The sequence below is a fragment of the Glycine soja genome, chromosome 6, assembly GCF_004193775.1.
Source record: "Glycine soja cultivar W05 chromosome 6, ASM419377v2, whole genome shotgun sequence".
Taxonomy (NCBI): Eukaryota; Viridiplantae; Streptophyta; class Magnoliopsida; order Fabales; family Fabaceae; genus Glycine; species Glycine soja.
In genome coordinates, this window is record NC_041007.1 from 41,223,130 (window position 1) to 41,250,562 (window position 27,433).

The 27,433-nt window shown below is 33.7% G+C and overlaps 1 protein-coding gene across 2 annotated transcripts; it reads left to right on the forward strand.

Annotated features, from left to right (window-relative positions):
- The first annotated feature begins 21,084 nt into the window (after positions 1-21,084).
- Positions 21,085-27,131, forward strand: LOC114416954 (G-type lectin S-receptor-like serine/threonine-protein kinase At4g27290). 2 transcript variants are annotated; one of them, XM_028382004.1, is made up of 8 exons: positions 21,085-22,174; positions 22,289-22,669; positions 22,990-23,109; positions 25,539-25,696; positions 25,805-26,015; positions 26,107-26,344; positions 26,430-26,580; positions 26,705-27,131. In XM_028382004.1, the coding sequence occupies exons 1-8, from the start codon at positions 21,232-21,234 to the stop codon at positions 27,002-27,004; spliced, it is 2,502 nt and encodes an 833-aa protein (XP_028237805.1). In that variant the 5' UTR covers positions 21,085-21,231; the 3' UTR covers positions 27,005-27,131. The 2 variants fall into 2 exon arrangements, with proteins under 2 accessions (XP_028237805.1, XP_028237806.1); XM_028382005.1 differs by having other exon boundaries at positions 21,091-22,174; positions 25,548-25,696.
- Positions 27,132-27,433: the final 302 nt, after the last annotated feature.

Here is a 27,433-nt window from a genome sequence, read left to right on the forward strand (position 1 = left end):
ATGAACTGAAGAAAAATTGTCTATGAATTAGCATATCTTCATTCAATGTGGTGTACTTGTTTGGTGTTAAGGTGGTCAATGGTATTCTATATCATTTTGATTGGTTGAACATTATTTTAGGTAAATGAAACCATTGGATCTTAGACCCTGTGTCAAGTAAATTATGCTTATTTGCTCACAAATTTAAATGGAATTAACATTTAAATTTATTATAATTTTCACTTATAATATTGAATTCCATGCCTAATTCTTGAATTTCCAATAATTTTTATTTCAACTGAGTTCATAGAGTGACTCAATCTTCCCAAAATTGGATTTGACTCAAGGCATCCAGTAATATAAAGTTCAACATTTACAATAACATTATCAGGTTAGCTAGAATAGAGCATATTGGAAACAAAAAATAGTTTTAGAATCACTATAAATTAGCTACTATATATATAGACAAACAAGGGTCTCAAAAGCAGGTATACTTTTTTGTTAATCTTGTAGCTGACATTATTTAGTAGGATAAAATTTCATTGGTTGTTGGTTAGTGGTCATGAAGTTATTGCTTAAGAGTTGTTAGTTAAAGATGTGTAATCTTCAATGTTCAATGTAATTTGTAGGCACTTTTGGTTTTCCTGCTTGCATCGTGATCACGACATTCGTTGTTGGACATTATAGTGATCATCATCACAGGTACAAATGTTTTTCATACAGTTTTGATGTTCTTGTTTGTGATTAATGCTTTTATTACCTGTTTACTATGATTAATGAGTATTAATTTATATACAAGTTATGCTCACGATGAGTGAACCGTAGATTCCCATTTGAGATTGAATACAATGATTCTTGCGGACAATTTGCATTAATTGTTGTATTGAATCTTGAATTGTCCATTTGGATAGTTTGGGAAGAGTCATATTTTTATAGTACATTCATACGTAAAGGTTAACTTTATTTTCTTAAATTTGATGAAATTTCAGTACAATGCATTTCTCTTTGTTCTATGAGTGCATACTTGATTGTCATGGAATTAATCCCACTACTTTCATGTCATGTACTTGGAGACCAATGCAAAATATTCTAGAAATTTCATCAAATTTTAAAATAAAGACTTAAGCTTGACGTATGAATGTACTATATGTCTTCTTGAATGGGATAGGGCTACACCTTTAAGAAAAAATGTGAGGTTTCCATGCATAAAATAACTTTGTGACTATCACAGAGTTATCAATTACATGGATTGAAGTTGGATGAATGTAAGTCACATGAGCCCTATATATGAGGAAGGTGTTGAGTAGTTCTTAGAATTCACCTCCGAAAGAAGTCGACCGAATGAGGATGAAAAATATTTTTGTCCTTGTATAAACTGTTTTAATGGGAGACGACAAGAACTCGATGACATACAAGAACATATACTGTGTGATGGGATTAAGAAGAATTATACGACATGGATATGGCATGGTGAATTGATAGACATGCAGAGGGAGTCCCAATCTGAATCGGTTGAAGTACAAATGGGAGACATGCCCAAAAGATTTATGATCTTGGACAACAATCTTTTTAGCAAGTACATGCCCCTATGTATGATACATTGCAAAGTGATTCGAAGAAGCCTTTGTATCTAGGCTGCAAAAAGTCTTTGACACTATTGTTAGCGGTGTTAAGTCTGGTTAATGTTAAGGCCAGATATGGGTGGAGTAACAAAAGCTTCACTTTCTTGGTTTAGGTAGTGCAAGATATGTTTCTAAAGAGAAATATGTTGCTAAAAAGTTACTATCAGGTGAAGAAGATATTTTTTCCGATGGGTATGGAGTACCAAAAGATTCATGCATGCCCTAATAATTACATATTGTATAGAAGTGAGTTTGAAGAAATGCAGAAGTGCCCCAAGTGTAGGGTATCACGGTACAAAGTGAAGGATGATGATGAATGTAGTAGTGATGAAAGCACCAACAAAGGCCCCTTGGTGAAGGTGTTATGGTATCTTGCAATCATTCCAAGGTGTAAGCATCTGTTTGCTAATGAAGATGAGGCAAATGACCTTACATGGGATGTAGATGAGAGAAATTGTGATGGAATGCTCCTCCATCCAGCTGATTGCTCTCAGTGGAAGAAGATTCCTCTTAGGCTTGGACTTTCTAGTGATGGAATGAATTCGTATGGCAGTTTAACACTTAGCACAGTTCGTGGATTATTTTGCTAATAATTTACAACTTTCCTCCTTGGTTATGCATGAAGTGAAAAATACATGATGTTGTTTATGATGATATCAGGCCCAAAACAATCAAGAAATGACATTGATGTTTATCTTAGTCCCTTGATTGAAGACTTGACAAAGTTATGGGATGAGGGGGTTATTGTGTTTGATCGGTATCAAAATGTGACATTCATGTTGTGTTCAAAGCTATTTTGTACCATTAATTACTTTCCAGCATATGAGAATTTGAGTGGATACAGTGTTAAGGGCCATTGTGCATGACCTATCTATGAAGAAGACACAAGGTACGTACAACCGAAACATGGAAAAAAATAGTATACGTTTTCTGAAAGCTTATCACCCTTATCGGCGATTGAAAAAAGCTTCAAGAAACATTCAAGGTTAAGCAAACAGAGATTGCTTCAAGATTAATTCAAGGTCAAGCGAATAAGATCAAATAAATCTAAGATAAGAACTTAGTAAGTTTGTTTAAAGAATCTCAATTTGATTGCTTTAGTTTGGCATTAACATATTTAGTATTAGACACTCTTTTATCAAAGGCTAAATCAGTTCAAAAAGATATTTTTGAACTGATAATTGATTACTAGACCGTGTAATTAATTACCAGCGAATTTGTGAAGATGTTTTTGACTAACGACACAAAACTATTTGAATTTTGATCTGTGTAATTGATGTGTCATTATTTTATCCTATTTCGTAACCCTTTTTGCACCATTTTAATTACTGATTAGTTCTAATTGTCAAATTAATTAGGCAGTTTTATTATTTGGGCTCATTCAGCTAATTTTATGTTTTTAATCTAATTTCAGGAATTAATGAAGCATTGGGCTTGAATCTAGAATTGGGCTTGGACTTGAAGAGAGCGGACTATTTTATTCTACCAAATTTTATCTTATCTAGATATTATTTAGATTTGATCTCATCTAGATATTATTTCATCTAGATCTTATCTTATCTAGATTTTATTTTATTAATGGGCTTGGATTTAAAACAGATTTGTAAGTTTTGGGGCTGAAAAATATATAACAGCGCCAAGGTTCTAGTTTAACTCTTCTCTTCTCTCTCTCCTCTCCTCTCTCTCTCTTTTTCGTTTTAGTTTTAGAGTGCTACTCTCAATTCGTTTTAGTTTCTTTTTCGTTTTGGAGAATAATTCTAGTTTTCTTCGTTTCTACTACAATTTCGTTTTCTATTAATTAATGGAAGGCTAAGTCTCTCGCATTGTTTTCTCTTGAGGATCAAGCACAACTCTCTTTGAGGTTCTATTATTACTATTAAATTCTGATAAGTTTTTCCTCTTCACCAATTACTCTGTATTTGTTGCTATTAACTCATGCATGCTTAGTGCTTGATTAATTATCTCTGCGCTTAATTTACGTTCATGCTTAATGATCATTCATGATTAATTGGTGTATGTGTTGCTTAATCACATAATGAATGCCTTATGTTAAATTTTGCTTAGTAATTTAATTTAGGGTTGGATTAAGTGGTTGAACTGATAAAGGATAAACTCTCGTAACCTAGGATAAGAGACTTGCTTGTGAATCAAGGGGAAGCAACGTGTTTTAATTCTGATATTTTCCAATTCACATCTATTTGTTGTTTAATTTACAAAAGCAAATAACCCCCCCCCCCAATTCGTTACTATTTTCCTACTATCTGTTATGAACGTTTGGTTGACCATTTCTCGTTGGGAGACGACCTAGGATCACTTCCTAGATACTGCATTTTTAATGTTTATTTGATTCGGGTACGGCCTCGATCAAATTTGGCGCCATTGCCGGAGAGCAGTGTCCAAAGGTTCATAATAGCTAGTGATTCGTGTTTTATGTTTAGTTGTTTTATGCTTTCGTGTGTTGTGTTAGTGTTGTTTAGTGTCTTGTTATTTTGTTTAGTGTGGTGTTTTGTTTTAGTTTTTCTGTTCAGCGCTTTCCCTGCTTCAGTTTTTGTGTTTTGCTGTGAATAGTGCTTTGCGACAGATTTAGCAACCACTTTTGCTGATCTGGAAAATAGAGTAGTAGTGTAAATCCCTTAGCGACTGAATTAGTGACTGCTGCTGACAATTTAATTGATGATTTTTGTTTTGAAAGTTAGGGTTGTTATTTTTGGCTGAATTTTGGTGTGGTAGGTTCTTTTGACTCATATTTTGTGTGAAAAATACCAGGAACACTTGTTGTAGCCAGATTTGAGAGATTCAAAACAATTTGAGAACTTGTGTTTACCAAAACTTCAAATGGCCATAACTTTTTCTCCGGGTATCAGAATGACTATTATTATATATGTATTTGGGGTAGAAAAAAAATTCCTATACTGTGGTAGCCCGCCAAAGGCAGGCTGAGGTCTCTAGCTATCCAAATTCGCCTGTTTACTAGTTTTTTTTCAAGTTTTATTGTTTTATTTTTCTAAACTTTCCTTAGGTAGTTTCCATAGTTAGACTTTGAATTTTTGCCTAAAAGTTTTTGTGCCATCTTTTCATGATTTTAGGGTGTTGCTCACAAAATTTCAAGTCATTTGGATATCATTTGAGGGTAGTTGTAGTTCAAACCTACACTGTTACTTGCATAAGAAGGCAACTAGTTGTGCATGCTGAATGTAGTGTATGACTAGAGGCAATCCATCTGACTTACAACCCTTTGATCCTGAGATAGATAGGACATTTCATAGATTAGTTAGGCATCATTTTGTACCTTTTGAGCATTCTGTTATTGGTGAGTCTGAACATTTTGTGGTTGGTAATTTTGAACATCCTGATTTTGAGCATTATAGTTTTGAACATTCTGAGAACATGACACAACCTCCACCTTGTGAGAGGACTCTAAGGGAAATGGTTGCACCTGATTTCACCTATGAAAGCTTGTGCATCCAATACCCTAATGAGGATGTCCCATATGTTCTTAAAACTGGACTAATCCATTTGCTTCCAAAGTTTCATGGCCTTGCAGGTGAAGACCCGCACAAACATCTGAAATAATTTCGTATTGTCTGCTCCACCATGAAATCCCCAGATGTCCAGGAGGATCACATATTTTTGAAGGCTTTTCCTCATTCTTTAGAGGGAGTGGCAAAGGACTGGCTATATTACCTTGCTCCAAGGTCCATCACGAGCTGGGATGATCTCAAGAGAGTATTCTTAGAAAAAAATTTCCCTGCTTCCAGGACCACGACCATCAGAAAGGATATTTCAGGCATTAGGCAACTCAGTGGAGAGAGCGTATATGAATACTGGAAGAGATTTAAAAAACTATGTGCTAGTTGCTCTCACCACCAGATTTCTGAGCAGCTTCTTCTCCAATATTTTTATGAAGGACTCAGTAACATGGAGAGAAGTATGATAGATGATGCCAGTGGTGGAGCCCTTGGAGACATCTACTGAAGCCAGGAATTTAATTGAGAAGATGGCTTCCAACTCCCAGCAATTTAGTGTCAGAAATGATGCTATTGTCATTAGAGGAGTGCATGAAGTAGCCACAAATTTATCTTCATCAGCCGAGACTAAGAAGCTTGAAGGTAAACTAGATGCCTTGGTTAACCTGGTAACCCAACTGGCCATGAATAAAAAATATGCACCTGTCGCCAGACTCTGTGGTTTATGCTCCTCTGCTGACCACCACACAGACCTTTGCCCTTCTGTGCAACAATCTGAAGCAATTGAACAGCCTGAAGCTTATGCTGCAAACATCTACAATAGACCTCCTCAACCTTAGCAGCAAAATCAGCCACAACAGAACAATTATGACCTCTCCAGCAACAGGTACAATCCCGGGTGGAGGAATCATCCCAACCTTAGATGGTTGAATCCTTCACAATAGCAGCAACAGCAACAACAACAACAACCCCAGAAACAACAAATAGTTGAGGCTCCTCCACAACCTTCCCTTGAAGAACTTATGAGGCAAATGACGATGCAAAACATGCAGTTTTTCAACAAGAGACCAGAGCCTCCATTCAGAGCTTAACTAATCAGATGGGACAATTGGCTACACAGTTAAATCAACAACAGTCCCAAAATTCTGACAGATTACCTTCTCAATCTGTCCAGAATCCCAAACATGTGAGTGCCATTACATTGAGGTCGGGAAAGAAGTGTCAAGGACCTCAACTAGTAGCATTTTCCTCATCCGCAAATGAACCTGCCCAACCTCACTCTACTCCAGAAAAAGATGATGACAAAAATTTAAAGAGTAAGTTACCTAACAATTTCTATGTAGGTGAATCTTTCACTGGTAATTCTGATTTACAGAAGCAGCATATCCCTCTTCCATTCCCCCAAAGATCAATTTCCAACAAAAAAATGGAAGAGGCAGAGAAGGAGATATTGGAAACATTTAGAAAAGTAGAGGTAAACATACCTCTGCTGGATGCAATAAAGCAAATTCCAAGATATGCTAAATTCTTGAAGGAGCTGTGCACTAATAAGCGGAAGCTTAAAGGAAGTGAAAGAATTAACATGGGCAGAAATGTCTCCGCATTGATTGATAAATATCTTCCCCAAATCCTTGAAAAATGTAAAGATCCAGGTACATTCAATATACCTTGTATTATAGGGAATAGTAAGTTTGACAATGTCATGCTAGATTTAGGAGCTTTTGTTAGTGTTATGCCTCTGTCTATTTTTAATTCTCTATCTCTTGGTCCTTTGCAGTCAACTGATGTGGTAATTCATTTAGCTAATAGAAGTGTTGCCTATCCTGCTGGTTTCGTAGAGGATGTCTTAGTTAGAGTTGGTGAACTGATTTTCCCTGTTGATTTTTATATTTTAAATATGGAGGAAAGATTTTCTCAAGGATCAGTTCCCATCATTCTAGGCAGACCTTTTATGAAAACTGCTAGAACTAAGATAATGCAGGCACACTATCTATGGAGTTTGGTGATATAACTGTTCATTTTAATATTCTTGATGCTATGAAACACCCATCTAAAGATCTTTCTGTATTTCGTGCTGAAATAATTGACCATATTGTTGATGAATACATGACTCATCTTCATTCTAATATGCATGCTTGTCACTCTTCATGCATTGAATCTGAATTTGTACTTGATCATATGTCTAAATTTGATGCTAAGAGTGAATCTGAAATTGATATTGATTACATGTCTGGTGATGTTTTACCTCTTGAGATTGATTTTCTAGAGTCAGATAGAACTAACCATATTTCAAGAAGTACACATACCTCTAACTTTCTTTATGAGGTGCAGGCTGAGAAACCATCTCTTTCTACCATTATCTAGCCGCCCACACCAGAATTGAAGCCTCTGCCATCAAATTTAAAATATGCTTACTTGGATGATAACAAAAGTTTTCCAGTAATTATATCTGCCTCCCTTGTTGATGAGCAAGAGGAGAAGCTGTTATCAGTTCTCAAGAAGCATAAGAAGGCTATAGGCTGGACCCTGGCGGACATTCCTAGTATTAGCCCATCCACATGTATGCATCGGATAAATTTAGAGGATGGGGCTAAACCAGTAAGACAGCCACAGAGAAGACTGAACCCGATGATTCTTGATGTAGTAAAGAAAGAGGTAACCAAGCTTTTGCAAGCTGAAATCATTTATCCTATCTCCGGCAGCCAATGGGTGAGTCTCGTCCAGGTAGTCCCGAAGAAAATCGGTCTCACCGTCATCAAAAATGAGGAGGAACTGATTTCTACTCGGGTGCAGAACAGTTGGAGAGTCTGCATCGACTATAGAAGGCTGAACCAGGTTACCAAAAAGGACCATTTTCCACTGTCATTCATTGACAAAATGCTTGAACGCCTGACAGGTAAATCTCACTACTGTTTTCTTGATGGTTTTTCTGGTTATATGCAAATCACTATTGCACCTGAGGATCAGGAAAAAAACCACATTCACTAGCCCCTTCGACACTTTTGCCTATGGGAGGATGCCTTTCTGCCTGTGCAATGCCCCTGGTATCTTCCAGCGGTGCATGATCAGTATTTTTAGTGATTTTTTAGAAAATTGCATAGAGGTGTTTATGGATGATTTCACTGTATATGGATCCTCTTTTGATATTTGTTTGGATAGTCTAGAAAAGGTTTTGAATAGATGCACTGAAACTAACCTTGTTCTAAATTTTGAAAAATTTCATTTTATGGTTGAGCAAGGTATAGTTTTAGGCCACATTATTTCCAATAAGGGCATTAAAGTAGACCCTGCAAAAATTTCTGTTATTTCACAATTTCCTTACCCCTCTTGCGTGCGAGAGGTGCGATCTTTTCTTGGTCATGCAGGATTCTACATACGCTTTATAAGAGATTTTAGCAAAGTAGCCCTTCCACTATCCAACTTGTTGCAAAAGGAGGTGGAGTTTGACTTTAATGATAAATGCAAAAAGGCTTTTGATTGCCTCAAAAGAGCACTGACTACCACCCCCATCATCCAAGCACCCAACTGGACAACCTCTTTTGAGCTTATGTGTGATTCATCAAATTATGCATTGGGGGCTGTCCTTGCTCAAAAAATTGATAAATTGCCCAAGATGATATATTATGCTTCTAGGACTTTAGATGCTGCCCAAGCGAATTATACTACTACTGAGAAAGAGCTACTAGCCATAGTTTTTGCTCTTGAAAAATTTCGTTCTTATTTGCTTGGTACTCGCATTATTGTTTATACCGACCATGCAGCTCTAAAGTACTTGTTGAAGAAGGCTGATTCAAAGCCTAGGTTGATCTGATGGATGCTCTTGCTTCAAGAGTTTGGCTTGGAGATCCGTGATAGGAGCGGAGCACAAAATTTAGTTGCTGATCATTTGAGTCGGATCGAACGTGTGTCTGATGAGGACTCACCCATTCGGGATGATTTCCCGAATGATCATTTATATATATTGTATAGTATTTCTGATTCTCTTTATACTCCCTGGTTTGCTAACATTGTCAATTATTTAGTTGCTTCTGTTTTTCCTCCTTTAGCATCTAAGGCTAAAAAAGATAAGATTAAAGGTGATGTTAAGCATTTTATTTGGGATGACCCCTACTTGTGGAAATTATGCAGTGATCAGGTCATTAGATGATGCATTCCAGATCATGAGAATGACTCAGTCCTGCAGTTCTGTCATTCTTCCGCATCGGGAGGTCATCTGGGTGTTCAAAGGACAGCTCGCAAAGTGCTTGACTGTGGCTTTTATTGGCCCACCATCTTTAAAGATGCGTGGAATATTTGTAGCACTTGTGAGCAGTGTCAGAGAGCAGGAAGTGCACTTACATGGCGACAACAAATGCCTCAGCAACCTATGCTATTCTGTGAGGTGTTTGATGTCGGGGGCATATATTTCATGGGTCATTTTCCTGTCTCTTTTGGTTATGTTTACATTCTCCTTGCAGTTGATTATGTTTCAAAATGGGTGGAAGCCAAGCCCACTAGAACTAATGATGCTAAGGTTGTTGCAGATTTTGTCAGATCTAATCTGTTTTGCAGGTTTGGAGTACCTAAAGCAATCATTGGTGAGGAAAGAAAATTGCAACTGAGTGAGTTAGATGAGATCCGCCTAGAGGCCTACGAGAATGCCAAGTTCTACAAAGAAAAGACCAAGAAGTTCCATGATAGCATGATAATTAAGAAGGACTTCATAGTTGGGCAAAAAGTGTTATTGTATAATTCTAGGCTTGGAATCATGAGTGGTAAATTGAGGTCTAAGTGGATTGATCTTTTTGTTGTTACTAACGTTTTTCCTTATGGTACAGTTGAGATCAAAAGTGACTCCACAAACAAGAGCTTCAAGGTCAATGGACATCGACTTAAGCCATTCCTCACAAACCCTTCTTTAGTGAACGTAGTGGTGGAAGAGACTTCCTTACTCCACCCTACTCTTCCTCCACCATGACTTAGGGAGTTCTTCTTTTCTTATCTCCTTCTTTGCTTTTATTACACTTGTCCGATTCTATTTGATGGTTTAATTGCTTTTAATCTTTTAATTGTGCTACATTGAGGACAATGTGTTGTTTAAGTATGGGGGGGGGGTGTTCTTTGGTTTTGCTATTTTTGTTGGTTTTGTTAATTTTGTTAGTTATGTTAATTTGTTAATTTTGTTAGTTTTGTTGGGTTCCTAGTTTAATATTTTAGGTCAATTTTGTTTGCATGTACAACTTTGCATGTTTTTCTTTGAATTATAGGATATGTTCAAGAAATGGGTAATTGTTTTGAAAATAAAAGTCTCTTGACATTTTGTGATTTGAAGTCCTTGTTTTTCCTCTACATGTCATGATAGTTTTGAAAGCTTAATTTGGAAGTGATAAGTTTACCTTTGTGAGAATTTGAGCCATCCATCATCATAATCATTTGGTGTGTTTTGCCCCATTGATTGCTTGCACAATAGCCTTGGCTTGATTCTTGTTGATGCTTCCTAATTCACATGCATATTTGGAAATGATTGAGGCAATTTTGTTCTTATAAGCTTCTAGCCAAATGGACTTACCTTGAATTAGTTCCTTTGATAGCCCCTTTGAGCCTATGTTCCCCTTTCTTTGTTTTGAAGCTCATTACAAGCCTTAAGTGAAAAACCATGATCTCACCTTAACCTTAAGGAATTTTGGAGCTTTGGAATTATTTTGGGAATAAGTGTGTGTGTGTGGGGGGGGGGGGGTTTGTTGGATAACATGTTTTGTTGACTATGCTTCATGATGTATTTTTGGGCCATATTGATATACATTGTATATGGGTTAAATGTTGGACATGTTGCTGAATGTTATGCTAGTTCTCAAATGCTACTATTAAAAAAAATTGCAAAATAAAAATCGAGTTGAATCAATCAGAAAAAGAAAAAGAAAAGCAATAAAGTTGAGTGAATAAGTTCTTTAAAAAAAAGAATGATAAGACTCTTGGATCTACTCTTTATGTTTAAATTTTATCTTTAGGTTTTCTTATTTTTTTCTTAATATGCACTTATTCCCCATTGCTCCTCTATTCCTTTGGGATTTAGCTACTTATTCCATATTTTTCCCTACCTTGTCCTTGGCCCCATTACAATCTTAAAAGACCTTTTGATCCTCATGTTCTTGTGTTTATGGGTTGATTGTCAATTTTAGAATCTTGCCAAGTTTATGTGGTGTTGGTTTTCATGGGTGCTTTGAGGGTAAATAGTAGCCTAGACACTTGAGAGATAGAGTGCATATCTTGTGAGGCTTTATCACTTTTCATTCTTGAGCTGATTAACTATTTTGCCATGATTGGGTTGCTTGGATGATTTTCACGAATGTCTTGACTCTTTGGATCTCTTCATGTTAGATGTTACCCATTCCTTTCATTCCTTGATGTTCATTGAGAAATATGTGAATGTTTTTGTTTATCTCTCTTTGATATCCTTGGATTTTGTTCTTTGTTTCATTTTGCCCAGGAGTGCAAAAGGCTAAGTATGGGAGGTTTTGATGTGCCATTATTTTCTCCTATTTCTTAACCCTTTTTGTACCATTTTAATTACTGATTAGTCCTAATTGTCAAATTAATTAGGCAGTTTTATTATTTGGGCTCATTAAGCTAATTTGATGTTTTTAATCTAATTTCAGGAATTAATGAAGCATTGGGCTTGAATTCTGAATTGGGCTTGAACTTGAAGAGAGCAGACTATTTTATTCTACCAAATTTTATCTTATCTAGATTTTATCTTGTCTAGATATTATTTAGATTTGATCTCATATAGATATTATTTCATCTAGATCTTATCTTATCTAGATTTAATTTTATTAATGGGCTTGGATTTAAAAACAGATTTGTAAGCTTTGGGGCTGAAAAATATATAATAGCACCAAGGTTCTAGTTTAGCTCTTTTCTTCTCTCTCTCCTCTTCTCTCTCTTTTGTTTTAGTTTTAGAGTGCTACTCTCAATTCATTTTAGTTTCTTTTTCATTTTGGAGAATAATTCTAGTTTTCTTCGTTACTACTACAATTTCATTTTCTATTGATTAATGGAAGGCTAAGTCTCCAATGTTGTTTTCTCTTGGGGATCAAGCACAACTCTCTTTGAGGTTCTATTATTACTATTAAATTCTGATCAGTTTTTCCTCTTCACCAATTACTCTGTATTTGTTGCTATTAATTCTGATAACTGTTAAATATTAGTTATTTTGATAATAAAAATATATTGAAAATATCTTTAAAAATATTTATTTAACAGTTATCTTTGGCTTAAATATTAAGATTTGATATTTTTCTTATTTATGGCTTGCAGATATGAAAAGGAGAGATTAAAGGAGAAAAAGATCGAGAAAATGTCCAAAATATTAGGAAGTTTCCGGAAGATATGATTACAAGCAAAACAATTCTAAAAGATATCAAAAATATCAAAAAGGAAGATTTTTAGCATCAGGCCCAAGTCCACTACAACGACTATAGAAAGGGAGTCAAGCCAAGCAGAAGAAAACACAACACAAAACCCTCTCTCCTAGGGGTTTCAATTACTTTCTTTCACCCTTCTTATCCCTTCAGTTTTTATACTATATCCATTGTAAAGCCCTCAATGGCCATGAGTGCCTAAACCCCTAGTTAGGGTCTAGCAGGCCTAGAAGTCAAGCGATATATGATGTACTCACTATATGTCAATGCAAAGGTGTTTTCTATTCTATTATCTTTTTTGCTTTTATCTTGCATTATTCATCTTTCTATTCTGTTAGGGGTTAGACGCTCGGGAGAGGGTAACTTCTAAATAAGATTTAAAGAAGGTATGCATGCATTGGTTTTAGGGGTTAGACGCTCGGAAGAGGATAACTTCTAATAGAACAAAAAGAAAGGATTTCATAAGAAAATCATTGCTAGGAATAGAATGATAATTTTATGCCCATGCATTCTTGCAAACATCTAGAATTCATACTTCATGCATTTTATTTATTGAGTCTTTGCAAAAGAATTTGGAAGATAGATAAATAAAATAGACTTGTCATCATGAGGAATTAGGGGCAAGTAATTGAATTGATGTGGGTAGAATAGAATCACCTAAATTGATAAAGAAAAATCATAAACTCATATATCCTAGGCAAACAAGACAGACCAGGTCCCAACCTTATCAAATTCTGATTTTATTTTATTTTTATCTTTTATTTTTCTTATCTTATCTTTATCTTAATCTTTTATTTTTCTTATCTTCTACTTTTATTTTCTTATTTTCTTTATCTTCTATCTTTATCATCTTTTAATTTTCATCTTTAAATCTTTATCTTATCTACTATATTTTCTTTTCTTTATTTTAAATTCTTTATCTATTACTTTTAAATTGGGTTTATATTAATCTAAGTACAAACAAAGTCCCTGTGGATTCGACACTCGGACTTCCAAGTACTTTACTACTTGTGACAAATTTGGAACACTTGCCAACGAGTCAACAAATTCATGCATGCTTAGTGCTTGATTAATTGTCTCTGCGCTTAATTTACGTTCATGCTTAATGATCGTTCATGATTAATTGGTGTATGTGTTTCTTAATCACATAATGAATGCCTTATGTTAAATTTCGCTTAGTAATTTAATTTAGGGTTGGATTAAGTGGTTGAACTGATAAAGGATAAAGTCTCGTAACCTAGGATAAGAGACTTGCTTGTGAATCAAGGGGAAGCAACGCGTTTTAATTATGATATTTTCTAATTCACATTTATTCGTTGTTTAATTTACAAAAAGCAAACAACCCCTCCCCCCCCCCCCAATTCGTTAATACTTTCCTATTATCTGTTATGAACGTTTGGTTGACCCTTGCTCGTCGGGAGACGACCTAGGATCACTTCCTAGATACTGCATTTTTAATGTTTATTTGATTCGGGTACGGCCTCGATCAGTAATTGATTACTAGAATCCTGTAATCGATTACCATTGAAGAGATTTAAAAAAAAACCTTTGAAAAGTCATAACTCTTCAAAAATATAACTATGTAATCAATTACTAGAATCCTATAATCGATTACCAGTGAGAAAATTTCAGAAAAGCTTTTTGAAAAGACACATCTCTTCAAACCATATGCGCCTATATATATGTGTGTGTCTAACTTCAAAAAGCAAGAGAGAGATTTTAAAAGAGAACTTAATTGTCAAATGCTCTCTAAACAACTATTGGCCAAACACTTAATTGTCAAATGCTCTCTAAAAAACTATCATCTCTAAAAGAGAGAAATTCGTATGTATATTCTAAAAGCATTATTATGATCAAGAGATTGTTTGTCTCTTGACTTGTGATAATCATGAACACAAGGGTGAGGGATCCCAAGGTGTGTTCAAAGACTATAAAGGATTTACAGATCAAGATAGTGGAAAATCTCAAGTGGGTTGCTTGAGGACTAGACGTAGGCACGGGAAGTGACCAAACCAGTATAAATTGAGTTTCATTTCTCTCTTTCCTTATCTCAGTTATTTTATTGCAGATTACTTTGTCTTGCGCATTTAAAAGAACATTTTTAAATGATTGCTTCTTCTTCTTCTTCTTCTTTTGCATTCTGAGCCTATCATATATCATTTAAAAAAGGGTTAAAGTTTGTTAGTGGGAAAATTTTGAAACTTAATTCACCCCCCTCTTAAGTTATTGATGCCACTTGTTCAACACTATTTGTAAAGAAGACACAATATATGTACAATTGAAACATGGAAGAAAAATAGTATACACTCATCATCGACATTTTCTGAAAGCTTACCACCCTTATCGATGATTGAAAAAAGCTTTTAATGGAAGTCAAGAGCATGATAATGCACCGATATTGTTAACTGGTCAACAGGTTCTTGAGCGGGTTGAGGCCATCAATATTGTATTTGGAAAGACCTAAAAGAAGGAAAAAAAGTAAAACTTTCATATGGAAGAAGAGGTTGATGTTGTTTGATCTTCTATACTGGTCCGATCTAGATGTCATACATTGCATTGGTTTAAAGATATAATCTTCGGTGATCATAGTGCATCTAAAATGTTAAGTAAGTTAGCATATGGGCCTAAAATAAATGCTATAACTTGGCAAGGATACAATATCAACAAGTATTTGTTCTACACGATATCATAAGACGACAAGAGTACAATGCAAAATAATGGTGTTAGTCTAAGGGTTGAATCTTAACACTTTGCTACTGTACATGATGACAATCCCTGTGTAGCTTCTATGCCTTACTTTGGAGTCATTGAAGAAATTATGTAAAATTTAGTGTTTGTGTTTTCAAGTATAAGTGGGTAGATAGTAATATTGGTGTGCGAACTGATGATTTCGGATTTACTTTGGTAGATCTGAAGAAGCTTACTTATCAGAATGAGTCTGGAAAAACAAGCTAAACATGCATTTTGTGTTGAAGATCCTTGTGATGAAAGATGGTCAGTAATTTTACACTGAAAAACAATTGGTGTTAATTTTAAAGATGATGATTCAACCCTTGATATTTGTCCCACTCTTTTCTCCACACAAATGTCGACTAACGTCAACGGAGAAGAAGAAGTTGATGACATCCTCACAAATCATGATGATCATGATGAAGAACAATTAATTAAGATCGAATAATTTAATTTATTTTATATTTATTTGCTTTGTTAATTTCAATTACACAACTTAATATAGTTTTCATACACTGTTTAATTAATGTTGTTTTTTAACAAGCACATGGCTACACCACTTAACTCCCCTCCTCCTCCTCGTGAGTCAGCAACACCTTTTTCACCATCTACGTCGAAGAAGACAAGAAAAGCAAGAAGGGCGAGGATGACAAAGCATGTGAGAAGTACGACATAAGTAAAGAGAAGTGGACCTAGTTTTGTTAGAGCTATAGAGACCCTTCATGGGAGGTTAGTCGATTTTCATTGTCTTTTAAACTTCATATTTATGTAATATTGCCAACTGTATTAACTTACCGTTATGTGTTATTGTCATAGGATGTTCGAAACAAGGAGCATGCCATTCAGAAACAAAACATTGTCCTTTACGTGTTGTCTCGTGGGGTTATGATTTTCTAAAATAAAAGTAGATGGAGGGGAAGCAAAGGAAACAATTGGACGAAGCAGCTCAATCCAAGAGCACTAACATAGTCATTGATCCTCCATCTCCCATTACATGACACATGAAGTGGAAGATGACCTGCACGAAAAGATTAGGTCAAATGACGTATGAGGCAAAAAAGGAAATTACAGACAAGGTTGTAAATCACTATCATTTGTTAGTGGTTAATTTTTATAATAATTTTTGGATGAGTAAACCAAATTTGTTTAATCTCTTGTCTACAGGATTCCCTGGAAGAGCAGGCCTCACAGGAAAACTTTGTTGTCCATGGACGTCAGGATGTACTAACTATTGCCCTTGGGCAACCAGAACACCTTCAAGGGGCTCCCGCACCTCTTCAAGGAAACTAAAAAATCAACAAAAATATGTTCTTATTTCTCAATAATCCTTAGAATAACAAGGAATGAGAGAATTGGCATTCAGAGGTAGTTGAATCTCCATAGCAAAAAGAGACATTCCCTTTGACAAGTGAAATTTCACGATCTACAAAATAAGTTAAATAATTTAAAGTCGGGAAAATAAAGGGAAATTTCTTTTGAGGAAAAGAAATTTACTTTCCAAAAACAGGCGGGAAAAATAGCTTTGACATCATGAGTAAGTATTGACGATAGTTTCCATTTTACAATTTACAAGTAAGAACTAGTAAGCAGTATCTTTCTTTCTAGTTCATACCTTAAATGGCCTGCTCCAAATGCATTTGCAAAGTATATGAGATCATCAATGCTTTCAATTTCAAATCCAGCTACAAGACAACGTCTATAAGCCATTGCTTGCTCCGTCCAGAGTAGTGCTATTCGAGACTCCAACAATAAACGATGTCAGGAAACCCTAATCATTATAGCAATTCAAAGTGTTAGGACTTAGGAATGGTTTCTAATGAACTAGAAAAACATAATAAATTACATTTCATCAACAAACAATAGCAACCATCAAAGAGGGAAGAGAAAGTTACTTTGAGTTTTCCTCTTCTCTATTGTCAGCAACTTCAAGTACATCATTTAATTGAAACAAAGACAAAATGTAAATTATGAAGGCTTAAATATGTTTTTTTATCTCTAATAAATACTTTATTTTTGTGTTTCCTCTTTCCTAAATTTTTATTTTACGTTAAATTCCTAATAAAATAACACTTATTTTTTTTCCTTGATATTTTGTCTTATTTCCTAATAAATTAATTAAAAAATTTTGTGTTTGCTTCCTAATAAATTAACAAATTTTATTTTAATCAGTATTAATAACAAATAAAAAATATTTATCATTAAGCAAATATAAAATTGACTAGTGACAGGTCATCCTAATACACAATGAAATTTTAGTAAAATAATTAGGTTCACTCAAGCAACTCATGATTAGGTAAAGGAATATATGCACAATTTTAATTCATTGATTCATGGTGACTTAATAAGTACTGTTGTAGGAATTTAATTCTAGCACCTAACACTTAGCAGTTCATAGGGATAAAAAATATATGCACAATTTTAATTCATTGATTCATGGTGACTTAATAAGTACTGTTGTAGGAATTTAATTCTAGCACCTAACACTTAGCAGTTCATAGGGATAAAAAATACAGAAGATTCTGAGTTTTTGATAATTTCCTCAGATTCTTACCTTTAACTGAATCCTAGTGCTAACCACTCCCAGCCCCCAAAAAACCATTATTCTCTAAAATCTATAAAACCACGTAAAGCAAATCCAAAATTAAATCATGAGTAAACTAATCATCAAGAGCAGAAACTTCTAGATCAATCCACTGATTTGACACTGCCATGTACTTTAATTAAAGAAATTGATGCGCTGTGAAATAATTATTAGTAGGGACCAAAAAAAAGTAACCTCCAAAGCAATCTAAATAGCAAATAATTATTATCATTCACGGTTCAGAGGTCCGTGAAGAGATATCCTTGGTAGTAATATCAGTAGAAAACGGTATCTCTTATACTAATTGTGTGAAAAAATTTCGAAAGTTATTCAGATACCATTATTAAGGTTATTGATTCAGGGGCTCTCCAAATTTGATTTGAGAACACATAAGAAAGTTCTTGAGATCAAAGAAGAGATGAAGAATAACCATTAAGAGGCCGAAGAGGTAAAGTCAAAATGAGCAAAAGTAGCGAAGACCTCTCGAATGTGGCTCTGTGAACCAGAAGGCACCGTTGTTGGGAGGCAGAAAAGAGACCATACCAACCATACCAACTTTCATGATAATGCTACAATTTTGAAAAGCTTTTTTATCATAATAGAGACAGAGAGTCTCAACTCTCAAGTAACGCAACAGACTTATAATCTATAAGGTGTAACTTGATTACTAAAGTTTTAATGAAATTCAGCTGTACGTGAAACACATAGAGCTATTCGCATATCGTTGAAACTTCTTATGGCTTCTTATATGATAGAATTGCACGAACAAGCGTACTCAAAGAATGGGAACCAGACGGAAATTATAGAAATATAAAAAAAAAAAATATTCATCACTTATTCTTTTTGTTCAACTAGACAAGTCCAAAGCAAGTATAAAAGTCAAAATAAACCATGTTTTCCTTCTTTTGGTAAGAAAATAAACCAACTTTTCCTACCATTCTATTAGACTCAACATCAGAATTAAGAGCAAATTAAAGTGAGACATTTATCATTGATCGATGAATTCCATCTCAAGGAATTAGTAAACGGCTTTGAGTTTTTCCTCATTGCAGAGACAGTGGATTTGAGATTTTTGCCAAATTTCTACACACCATTTGCCCCGGTCATTTTCCATTTACTATAGTATTTCAATGCGAAGACGCAATTGACAATACTAGATTATATTCCTCCCTAAAATATAACCAATAATTCAGTAGAAAATCAAACAGCACATTATTAAACTTTAGAGTTTACAATTAAGTGCTGACTACCAGGTGTTATTAACAATTGAATTGAATTCACCCTGATACAAATTGGTTACTTAAATAAAAACAGTAACAAGTATCTAATGCTTTATTTGTATTTACTTGTTTCAGATCAGATGTCTCAAAGGAAGGAAGGAAGGAAGGAAGTCCAATTTCTTGGACAGATGCACCAGGAAATTCCTCATATTTTCAAAATACTGATATGTCGTTAATGGTGCTCCATCATGGTTCAGTGCAGAATCAACGGGACTCCACCACCTTAAAAGATAATACATTGTAACATACAATAACGAAATAACCAAAACTGGAGCCAATAAAATTGCAAATTAAATTAAATTGATCTAACTCACCTTGGGTACAGCTCCATATTGAAATTTATTAATAACATTTCAGAGAATGACCCTACTTCTCAAGCCAAGCCTAAACTCTTCCTCTGTTCCCTGAGGGCTAAGCTAGCAAATCTTTAGAACCACCCTACTACTTCATATCATGTTGCATAGCGACTCGACGGGTCGATGGGGGAATGAGGGAAAAACGAACCACAACCAGGCCACGCGCAAGCTTCCACGAAAGGAAGCTTCAATGGCAATGCTAGACAGCTTCGACAGAGACATGAGTGAGAGAGGATGCAAAGAGACTCTGGTGTGAGCTAGTGAGACAAAGTGAGGCATCGAGAAAAGAAGAGTCTAAAAGCCAAAACACTTGACCTTCAAAAAATCGTCTTTGAATTAGATTTCAATGATGTTCTCCAAAGAACCTTCTTTGCTTTGATATTGTTTTTTTTAAGGTTTAAATATATTTTTTATTCTTAATAAATATCTAATTTTTATGTTTGTTCGCAAATAAGTTTTTGTTTTGTATTGAACCTCTAATAAAATAACACTTTTACTTTTTATCCTTGATATTTTGTTTTAGTCCCCGATAATTTAGAAAATTTTGTATTTGTTTTCTAATAAATTAACAAATTTTATTTTAATTTGTATTAATAACAAATGTGGAATATTTATCATGGAAAAATCACAAAATTTGATAATTTATTAGGGACTTAAATTAAGTGTCAAAAATAAAAAATAAAATTGTTGTTTTATTTAGAGACTCGTCGTAAAAGAAAAATTTACTAGGAAACTAATACAAAATCATATATTTATTAGGAATAAAAACATATGTAAGCCTTTTTTAATAACTGTCGTTATAATTTTAGTAATATTTACAAAAATATCACCGAATCTGTAACAATCACGGTTTTGATAAAATCATTATTGATTTACTGTCGTTGAATCTTGTGATTTTAGTAGTGTTTTTATTGATTTGTTGACTTTATAAATAAATAAAGCGCGGATAACAAGTGTTGATATTAGTATATGAGTACCCAAGGGGTGCATAGATGCAGATTAAAGTTATTATTCACACAATTATGAGATTGGATCAAGTATTTTTTTTCAAACGGAGGTATGAGAATGAGTAATATAATATCATACCCTCTAGAGCTACTTCTTGTCATCTCACTCCTCGCTCATAATTTTCTTCAACCTACTTTACCTTTTATTTACTTTTTTTTTCTTTTCTTCCTATTATTTTATTTCAACCAGACAAAGAGTAAGAAAGATGAAGATGAGCGATATAACAGTAACCTAATGGTTGGAGAAGAGTGAAAGGACAAGAGAGATGAGAGAGGTTGTAGATTTAAATTTTCCCAATTAACATTTCTAATTAACAAAATTAATAAATAATTATTTGTGAATAAAAAAATGAAAATGAGTGTAATTTTTCCTAATGCAAGGAAAGAAATTACGCTCTATAATGATTCTTTATTTTCTGTTTCCAAATCGAGCATAATAAAGCTCAATAACTGAGAGATTTTTATTATTTTCAATAGAAATACTGGAGCCGCCAGAGAAAAATGGCTTAAAACTTTAAATCATCCACATTACATTTTCTTCCGATTTTCCTTTCTTGAGTTTACGATAACGGTTGTTCCACGTGCTTGGACCTTAATTGACACAATGACACACCTATTGGAAATTACGAAGAACTTGCTTTTGTAGATTTGTTCGAGACTTGGAGTCAACTGATGTAAGAAACATTGAAGAGACCAAGTCAGAAGTGAGTGGTTGTACCTTTCGTCTTCATATTATTACTCCAACAGACTGCACCAAAGCGTCTATTTCCTCTACAATTCTATGTTTCTGCGAATTAATCAACACAAAAATGACCATTCCACTACCGTTCATGCTTGTCATGATCATAGCCAACCTGCTTTTCCTCTCATCCAAAATTTCTTCAGAAACCAACACCATCTCCCAGCTCCAGCCACTCCCCGATGGAACTACCTTGGTTTCCGAAGATGGAACCTTTGAGCTGGGTTTATTCAGCCCAGGTAGTTCCACAAACCGCTACCTAGGAATCTGGTTCAAAACCATCAAACCAAAAACCGTAGTTTGGGTTGCCAACCGCGACAACCCAATCAACAACACCAATTCCACCACTAAGTTAACCATAACAAAAGAAGGAAACCTCGTACTTCTCAACCAAAACAACAACATTAGTTGGTCAACAAACACAACAACAAAAGCCACCAACGTTGTGGCACAGCTCTTGGACACAGGCAACTTGGTCCTAAGAGACGAGGAAGACAACAATCCTCCAAAATTCTTGTGGCAGAGCTTCGACCATCCTTCGGATACGCTTTTACCAGGAATGAAACTAGGTTGGGAAAAAGTAACAACAAAGGGTAGTCTTAATCTTAACAGGTACCTCACTGCATGGAACAATTGGGAAGACCCATCTTCTGGTCACTTCACTTACGGCTTCAGCAGAAGCACCATTCCCGAAAAGCAAATGTGGAACGGGTCGTCGTTGTTCTTCCGAAACGGCCCTTGGAACGGAATTCGCTTCAGCGGCACACCCTCGTTGAAACACCGTCCGTTATTCGGTCTCACTTTCGTGTACAACGCGGACGAGTGCTATTTCCAGTTCTACCCCAAGAACAGTTCGTTAATTTCCAGAATTGTCCTCAACCAAACCGATTACGCTCTTCGGCGTTTCGTGTGGGTCGAGGAAAGTCAAAAGTGGAAGCTGTACATGACTGTTCCCGGAGAATATTGCGACGAGTATAACCACTGTGGCTCTTTTGGGTACTGTGCGATGTTGGGTAAGTTTCCAGAGTTTTATTCTTTTTTTTTTCACCGAAAAATGCTAATTTTATTAGAGAGAGAATCAAAGTTGTGACTTTTTTCTTCTTTGTTCAACTCATTTTATATCTTAGGTAAGTTCCCATCGTGCAAGTGTTTGCTTGGATTTGAGCCAAAATCGCCGCAAAACTGGGTCGCAAGTAACTGGAGTCAAGGGTGTGTGCTGAGTAGTAAAAGATGGAGGTGTAGGGAGAAAGATAAAGATGGTTTTGCATTGTTTAGTAACATGAAGGTTCCAGACACCAACACATCTTGGATTAGTAGATATAGTAATATGACACTTGAGAAATGCAAGGAAAAGTGTTGGGAGAATTGTTCGTGTACGGCTTATGGTAGCTCTGACATCACTGGAAAGGGAAGTGGTTGTATCCTGTGGTTCGGTGATCTATTGGACTTGAGACTGCTTCCTAATGCAGGGCAAGATATTTACGTTAGAGTGGATATCTCCCAAATAGGTATGGGATATATTTTATCTGATTTTATGTGGGTGCATTCGGTTATATACTAGTAATGAATTGATAAAGCAAGTAATTTTATTTATTGGCAAGAAAATTAATTAACTGTCATATTATGTAGGCATGGATGATAAATTATAGACATGATTAAATATTACTATAGTTAATTTGCTCATCAATGATTTAAATCTCAACATTACCTTAATTCAATTCATTGTGAAAAGGAAGTGATTAAAATATTAAATTAATTCCGCTTTTTCTCTTCTTTTTTTCATTTCTTCTGTATCATTGACTTTTTGCTCTCTTTCAATCAAATCAAGGTGCAAAAGGTGGTTCTACTTCTAGGAAAGTGCTTGTTGTGGTCACAGGCATTGTTTCATCTATTATTGCTATTCTTGTGATATTCGTGCTCGTTTACTGCAACAAGTTTAGAAGCAAAGGTAACCTTCCTTAACTTAATTTACAGCTATACCTTTTTCTTCAAATTTCTAGTTATTATATTACATATCCTATTTTATATATTTTTTTCTTACAATTAAAAAATTATAAGACTTTATTTGTTTATAAATTAAAATAATTCCTCTTGCTGATTATTTTTCTATTTCTGTTGAATAACTTGGGCTATATTGAGTTTATTTTGAGTTTACAACGTTACCCTCAAGCAAGTGTTTGGTGGCATATATCAAATTTTAATTTTTTTCATATATCAAATTTTAATTTTTTTTACACGCGTTCAATAGAATTCCTTGTGTGTGGTCTTATATCCCAAACTATGATTTTTGAAAACCATTTGAAATTGAAGGTCTCCGGTAAACCAAAATCATTTATGATTTGCAACTAATTCCTTGAGTAGTATTTTCTTGATTCCAAAATAACTTTCATCGTATATTATTTTAGACACAAGCTAATAAATAAATAAAAGAGAATAATAGTGATCTTACAAAACCAATATTAGTATTAACATTGTATTAAAAAAACTAAAATGATATTTATTAGGGTTATTACTAAAAAAAACTAATTAATATTATGATATTTATTTTCATTTTTTTTCCAATTATAACACTTATTTTTTACACAAATTATTTTTCCAAATAGGATATTTATTTTAAGATAAAAGGAATAATAATTTCCTTTTAATTAAATGTTTTATTCAAGATTTTCGAGTGTCAAATTAAATGTTGTTTTCAATTTCTTGGTTTTTTTTTTTTTTGCACAGAGCTTATTCATTTAGTAACATTTTTTATTCATTATATTCAAACTCTCTCTCTCTCTCTCTCTCTCTCTCTCTCTCTCTCTCTCTCTCTCTCTATATATATATATATATATATATATATATATATATATATATATATATAATTGCACTCTTTCAAAACTTGTTGACTGAGTTTTCGAAATTCCACGAAATAAATAATATATAGGATCTGTTATGTTATGGTTATTAGGTGAATTTCACTCATTAATAATAGGGTTTTTTATTATCATTTTATTGGTAAGAAATATATATCGATATTATTAATAATTAATTTTAATTAGAAAACCTTGTTAACCTCCTTTTGATGATATTTTCCTTTTAAATTACATTTTTTATTCACAAGACTCAGATCTTATTTTAGGAAAATGAGTCTAGCTAATATCTTAATTCCACTCGAATCAACTATTTTTTGTTTAATAATAGGTTATATTGGTCAATAGGTTTGTGTATTTTGAATTTTTTTTAAAATAGTTCTCTATACACAATTTATTTTGTATATTCTGAATTTAAATTTTATTTTTAACTAAAATATTTGATCATGTCACCCAGATTGATGGGTTAATTTGAAATTCATCACTTTTCATTTAATAAAATTTATACTAATTGTTACATTAATAATAAAAAAAAAATATTACACTAATCGTTTTCATAGTTTAATATACACATTGCACTGTGTTAGAAATTTTTTGTATCATCCATTGAAATCATAAGTTTTGAAATACTAATGGAACTTTCATCCAAGTCGTCTCCCAAAGGAATATATTTTTCTATACATTCTAATCAAACAACTAACATTTTGTAAAAGTATTTTCTCAAAGGTTTGTTTGGAACAATTTCAAGACCAACCAACACTGAAATAAAAAAATAAAAAATAATTGTGATAATAATAGTAATGTGAAATGAAGTAGAAAAATCGATCATAGTGTTGTTGTGAGAATTGAGAGGTTTGAACAATCAGGTTGAACTTGGTTTCCCTTATTTCAATGTAATAATCACAATTATTCTAATCATTCATGTAATTTATTCTCAATTCACATATATATTCTAACCCTAATATCATAGGTGAAAGAGCCTAAATTATTTATATTAATTTTCAATGTTTTGGCAATTTAATCTAAATATTCAACATTATTGAGTAAGAATTAGTGGAGTCTAATTGGTATTGACCTATGTCTAATGACAATCTCAACTAGGTACTCTTCTTGGTTTCATGAAACAAAAGAGTCTTTGTCAACTAAATTAATGATTCCTATGATCAAGCAATAAGTGATTAGTCTAAAACAAACATTAATTTGATGAGTCTAAAACAAACATTAATAATAGACAAAAATTGCATTTGTCAAATTAAATAATATTTTTTCATCCTTGTTGAGAAGCAAAGCATTGTTTCTTTTAAAAATTGCATTTTTTTCATGTTTTATTTCTCTCCAATATTTATTAGACCAAACCATTCCATTCTTCTTGTTTTTTTAAAAAGAAAATCGGTAGACAATTTTCATTTTCATTTGATTTTTTAGTTATAACACATTAGAAAAACATTTAACTTAAGATAGAGCATATGATAAGGCTTGTAACATGGGATGCTAAATATTTTGATTAAATCTTATTCATTTGGAGTGGGAACAGATGTCATGAAGACAAAAGTAAAAATAAATGATAGCAATGAAGAAGAATTGGAACTACCTTTGTTTGACTTTGATACAATAGCATTTGCTACTAATGATTTTTCAAGTGACAACAAGCTTGGCCAAGGTGGTTTTGGTCCTGTATATAAAGTAAGTATGCAACATATTGCCTTGTAAATTGTAATTAATACAGTAATTAATAATATATGACATAGCTTATCCTTTCCATTTAACTATGTGAATGTGATTTTTTCGAAGGGCACATTACCAGATGGACAAGATATTGCAGTCAAAAGGCTTTCACAAACATCTACACAAGGATTAACAGAATTTAAGAATGAAGTTATATTTTGTTCAAAACTTCAACATCGAAATCTTGTTAAAGTTCTTGGTTGTTGCATCAATGAGCAGGAGAAATTACTCATCTATGAGTACATGCCGAACAAAAGCCTAGACTTCTTTCTTTTTGGTTAGTGTTGCTACAATTTTTTCTTTTGAAATTTCATTTCATTATTATATTTGTTGATTACTAACTATAACACAAATATATAATTTTATAGATTCTTCTCAAAGCAAACTTTTAGATTGGTCCAAGCGATTGAACATAATAAATGGAATTGCTCGAGGACTTCTTTATCTTCACCAAGATTCTAGATTGAGGATCATACACAGAGATTTAAAAGCAAGTAATATTTTGCTAGATAATGACATGAATCCTAAAATTTCTGATTTTGGGTTAGCACGAATGTGCAGAGGTGATCAAAATGAAGGCAATACAAGTAGAGTTGTTGGTACATAGTAAGTATCTTTAGTTTTATAAAGTTAAAGTTGTACACAAATCAAACCTCAAAATAATTTACATGTAAATAATGGCTTCTTTCAGTGGTTATATGGCACCTGAATATGCAATTGATGGAGTATTCTCCATCAAATCTGATGTCTATAGCTTTGGCATTTTACTACTAGAGGCTTTAAGCGGAAAGAAAAATAAAGGGATTTCCTACTCAAATAGCAGCTACAATCTTATTGGACATGTAAGTAACAACATTTACTTCAATTTCTAAATATGGTTGTTACACTAGATATGGTTGTTAATATTCATTATGAATTCTTGTAGCTCTAGATATGGTTGTTAACAATTGTTATGAATTATTGTAGGCATGGAGGTTATGGAAAGAGTGCACCCCAAAGGAATTCATTGATACTTGTTTGGGGGATTCATACGTTATATCTGAAGCCTTGCGATGCATTCATATTGGTCTTTTATGTGTGCAACATCTACCTGATGACAGACCAAATATGACATCTGTGGTTGTAATGTTGTCTAGTGAAAGTGTTTTACCACAACCAAAAGAGCCTGTTTTCTTAACAGAAAAAGTTTCAGTTGAGGAACATTTTGGGCAAAAGATGTACTATTCAACCAATGAAGTAACTATCTCAAAGTTGGAACCAAGATAAAGAAATAGTTTAATTTCTTTCCTTGCTTGTTAATGCTGAGAGGTTGGGTTGTATCCTACTACTAAATTCATGTATATATTTTTTTTCATAAGTTTGTTCTATTTAAAACCTTCATTTCAACATCCAATCTTGTTGTTGTGTATCGTGTAACTTCTAAAATAACTATAGTCGTTTTAGGATCAGCCTTTTACTCACATGCAAAATGTTGGAATACATGTGAAAGTGAAGTTCCACATTTGATAAAAATGGGAAAGTTAAGCATGATATAATTGAAAAAATCCATAAACCTAATACCTTAAAATTTTGGGTTAAAATATAATGTCAGTTTGCTTATGTGGTATGTTCTTGATCTGTTAGTTAAAATTTCTCCATATTTAACCAGATTGGGGTGTTGCTTTGTGTTATTAATTAATGAATAGATAAACACAA

Bases quoted from the DNA above. Each gene is read 5' to 3' on its own strand.
- LOC114416954 (XM_028382004.1), top strand. From the start codon at position 21,232: ATGACCATTCCACTACCGTTCATGCTTGTCATGATCATAGCCAACCTG. The intron at 23,110-25,538 runs GTAACCTTCCTT...ATTCATTTGGAG, and splicing joins CAACAAGTTTAGAAGCAAAG to TGGGAACAGATGTCATGAAG. The intron at 26,581-26,704 runs GTAAGTAACAAC...GAATTATTGTAG, and splicing joins GCTACAATCTTATTGGACAT to GCATGGAGGTTATGGAAAGA.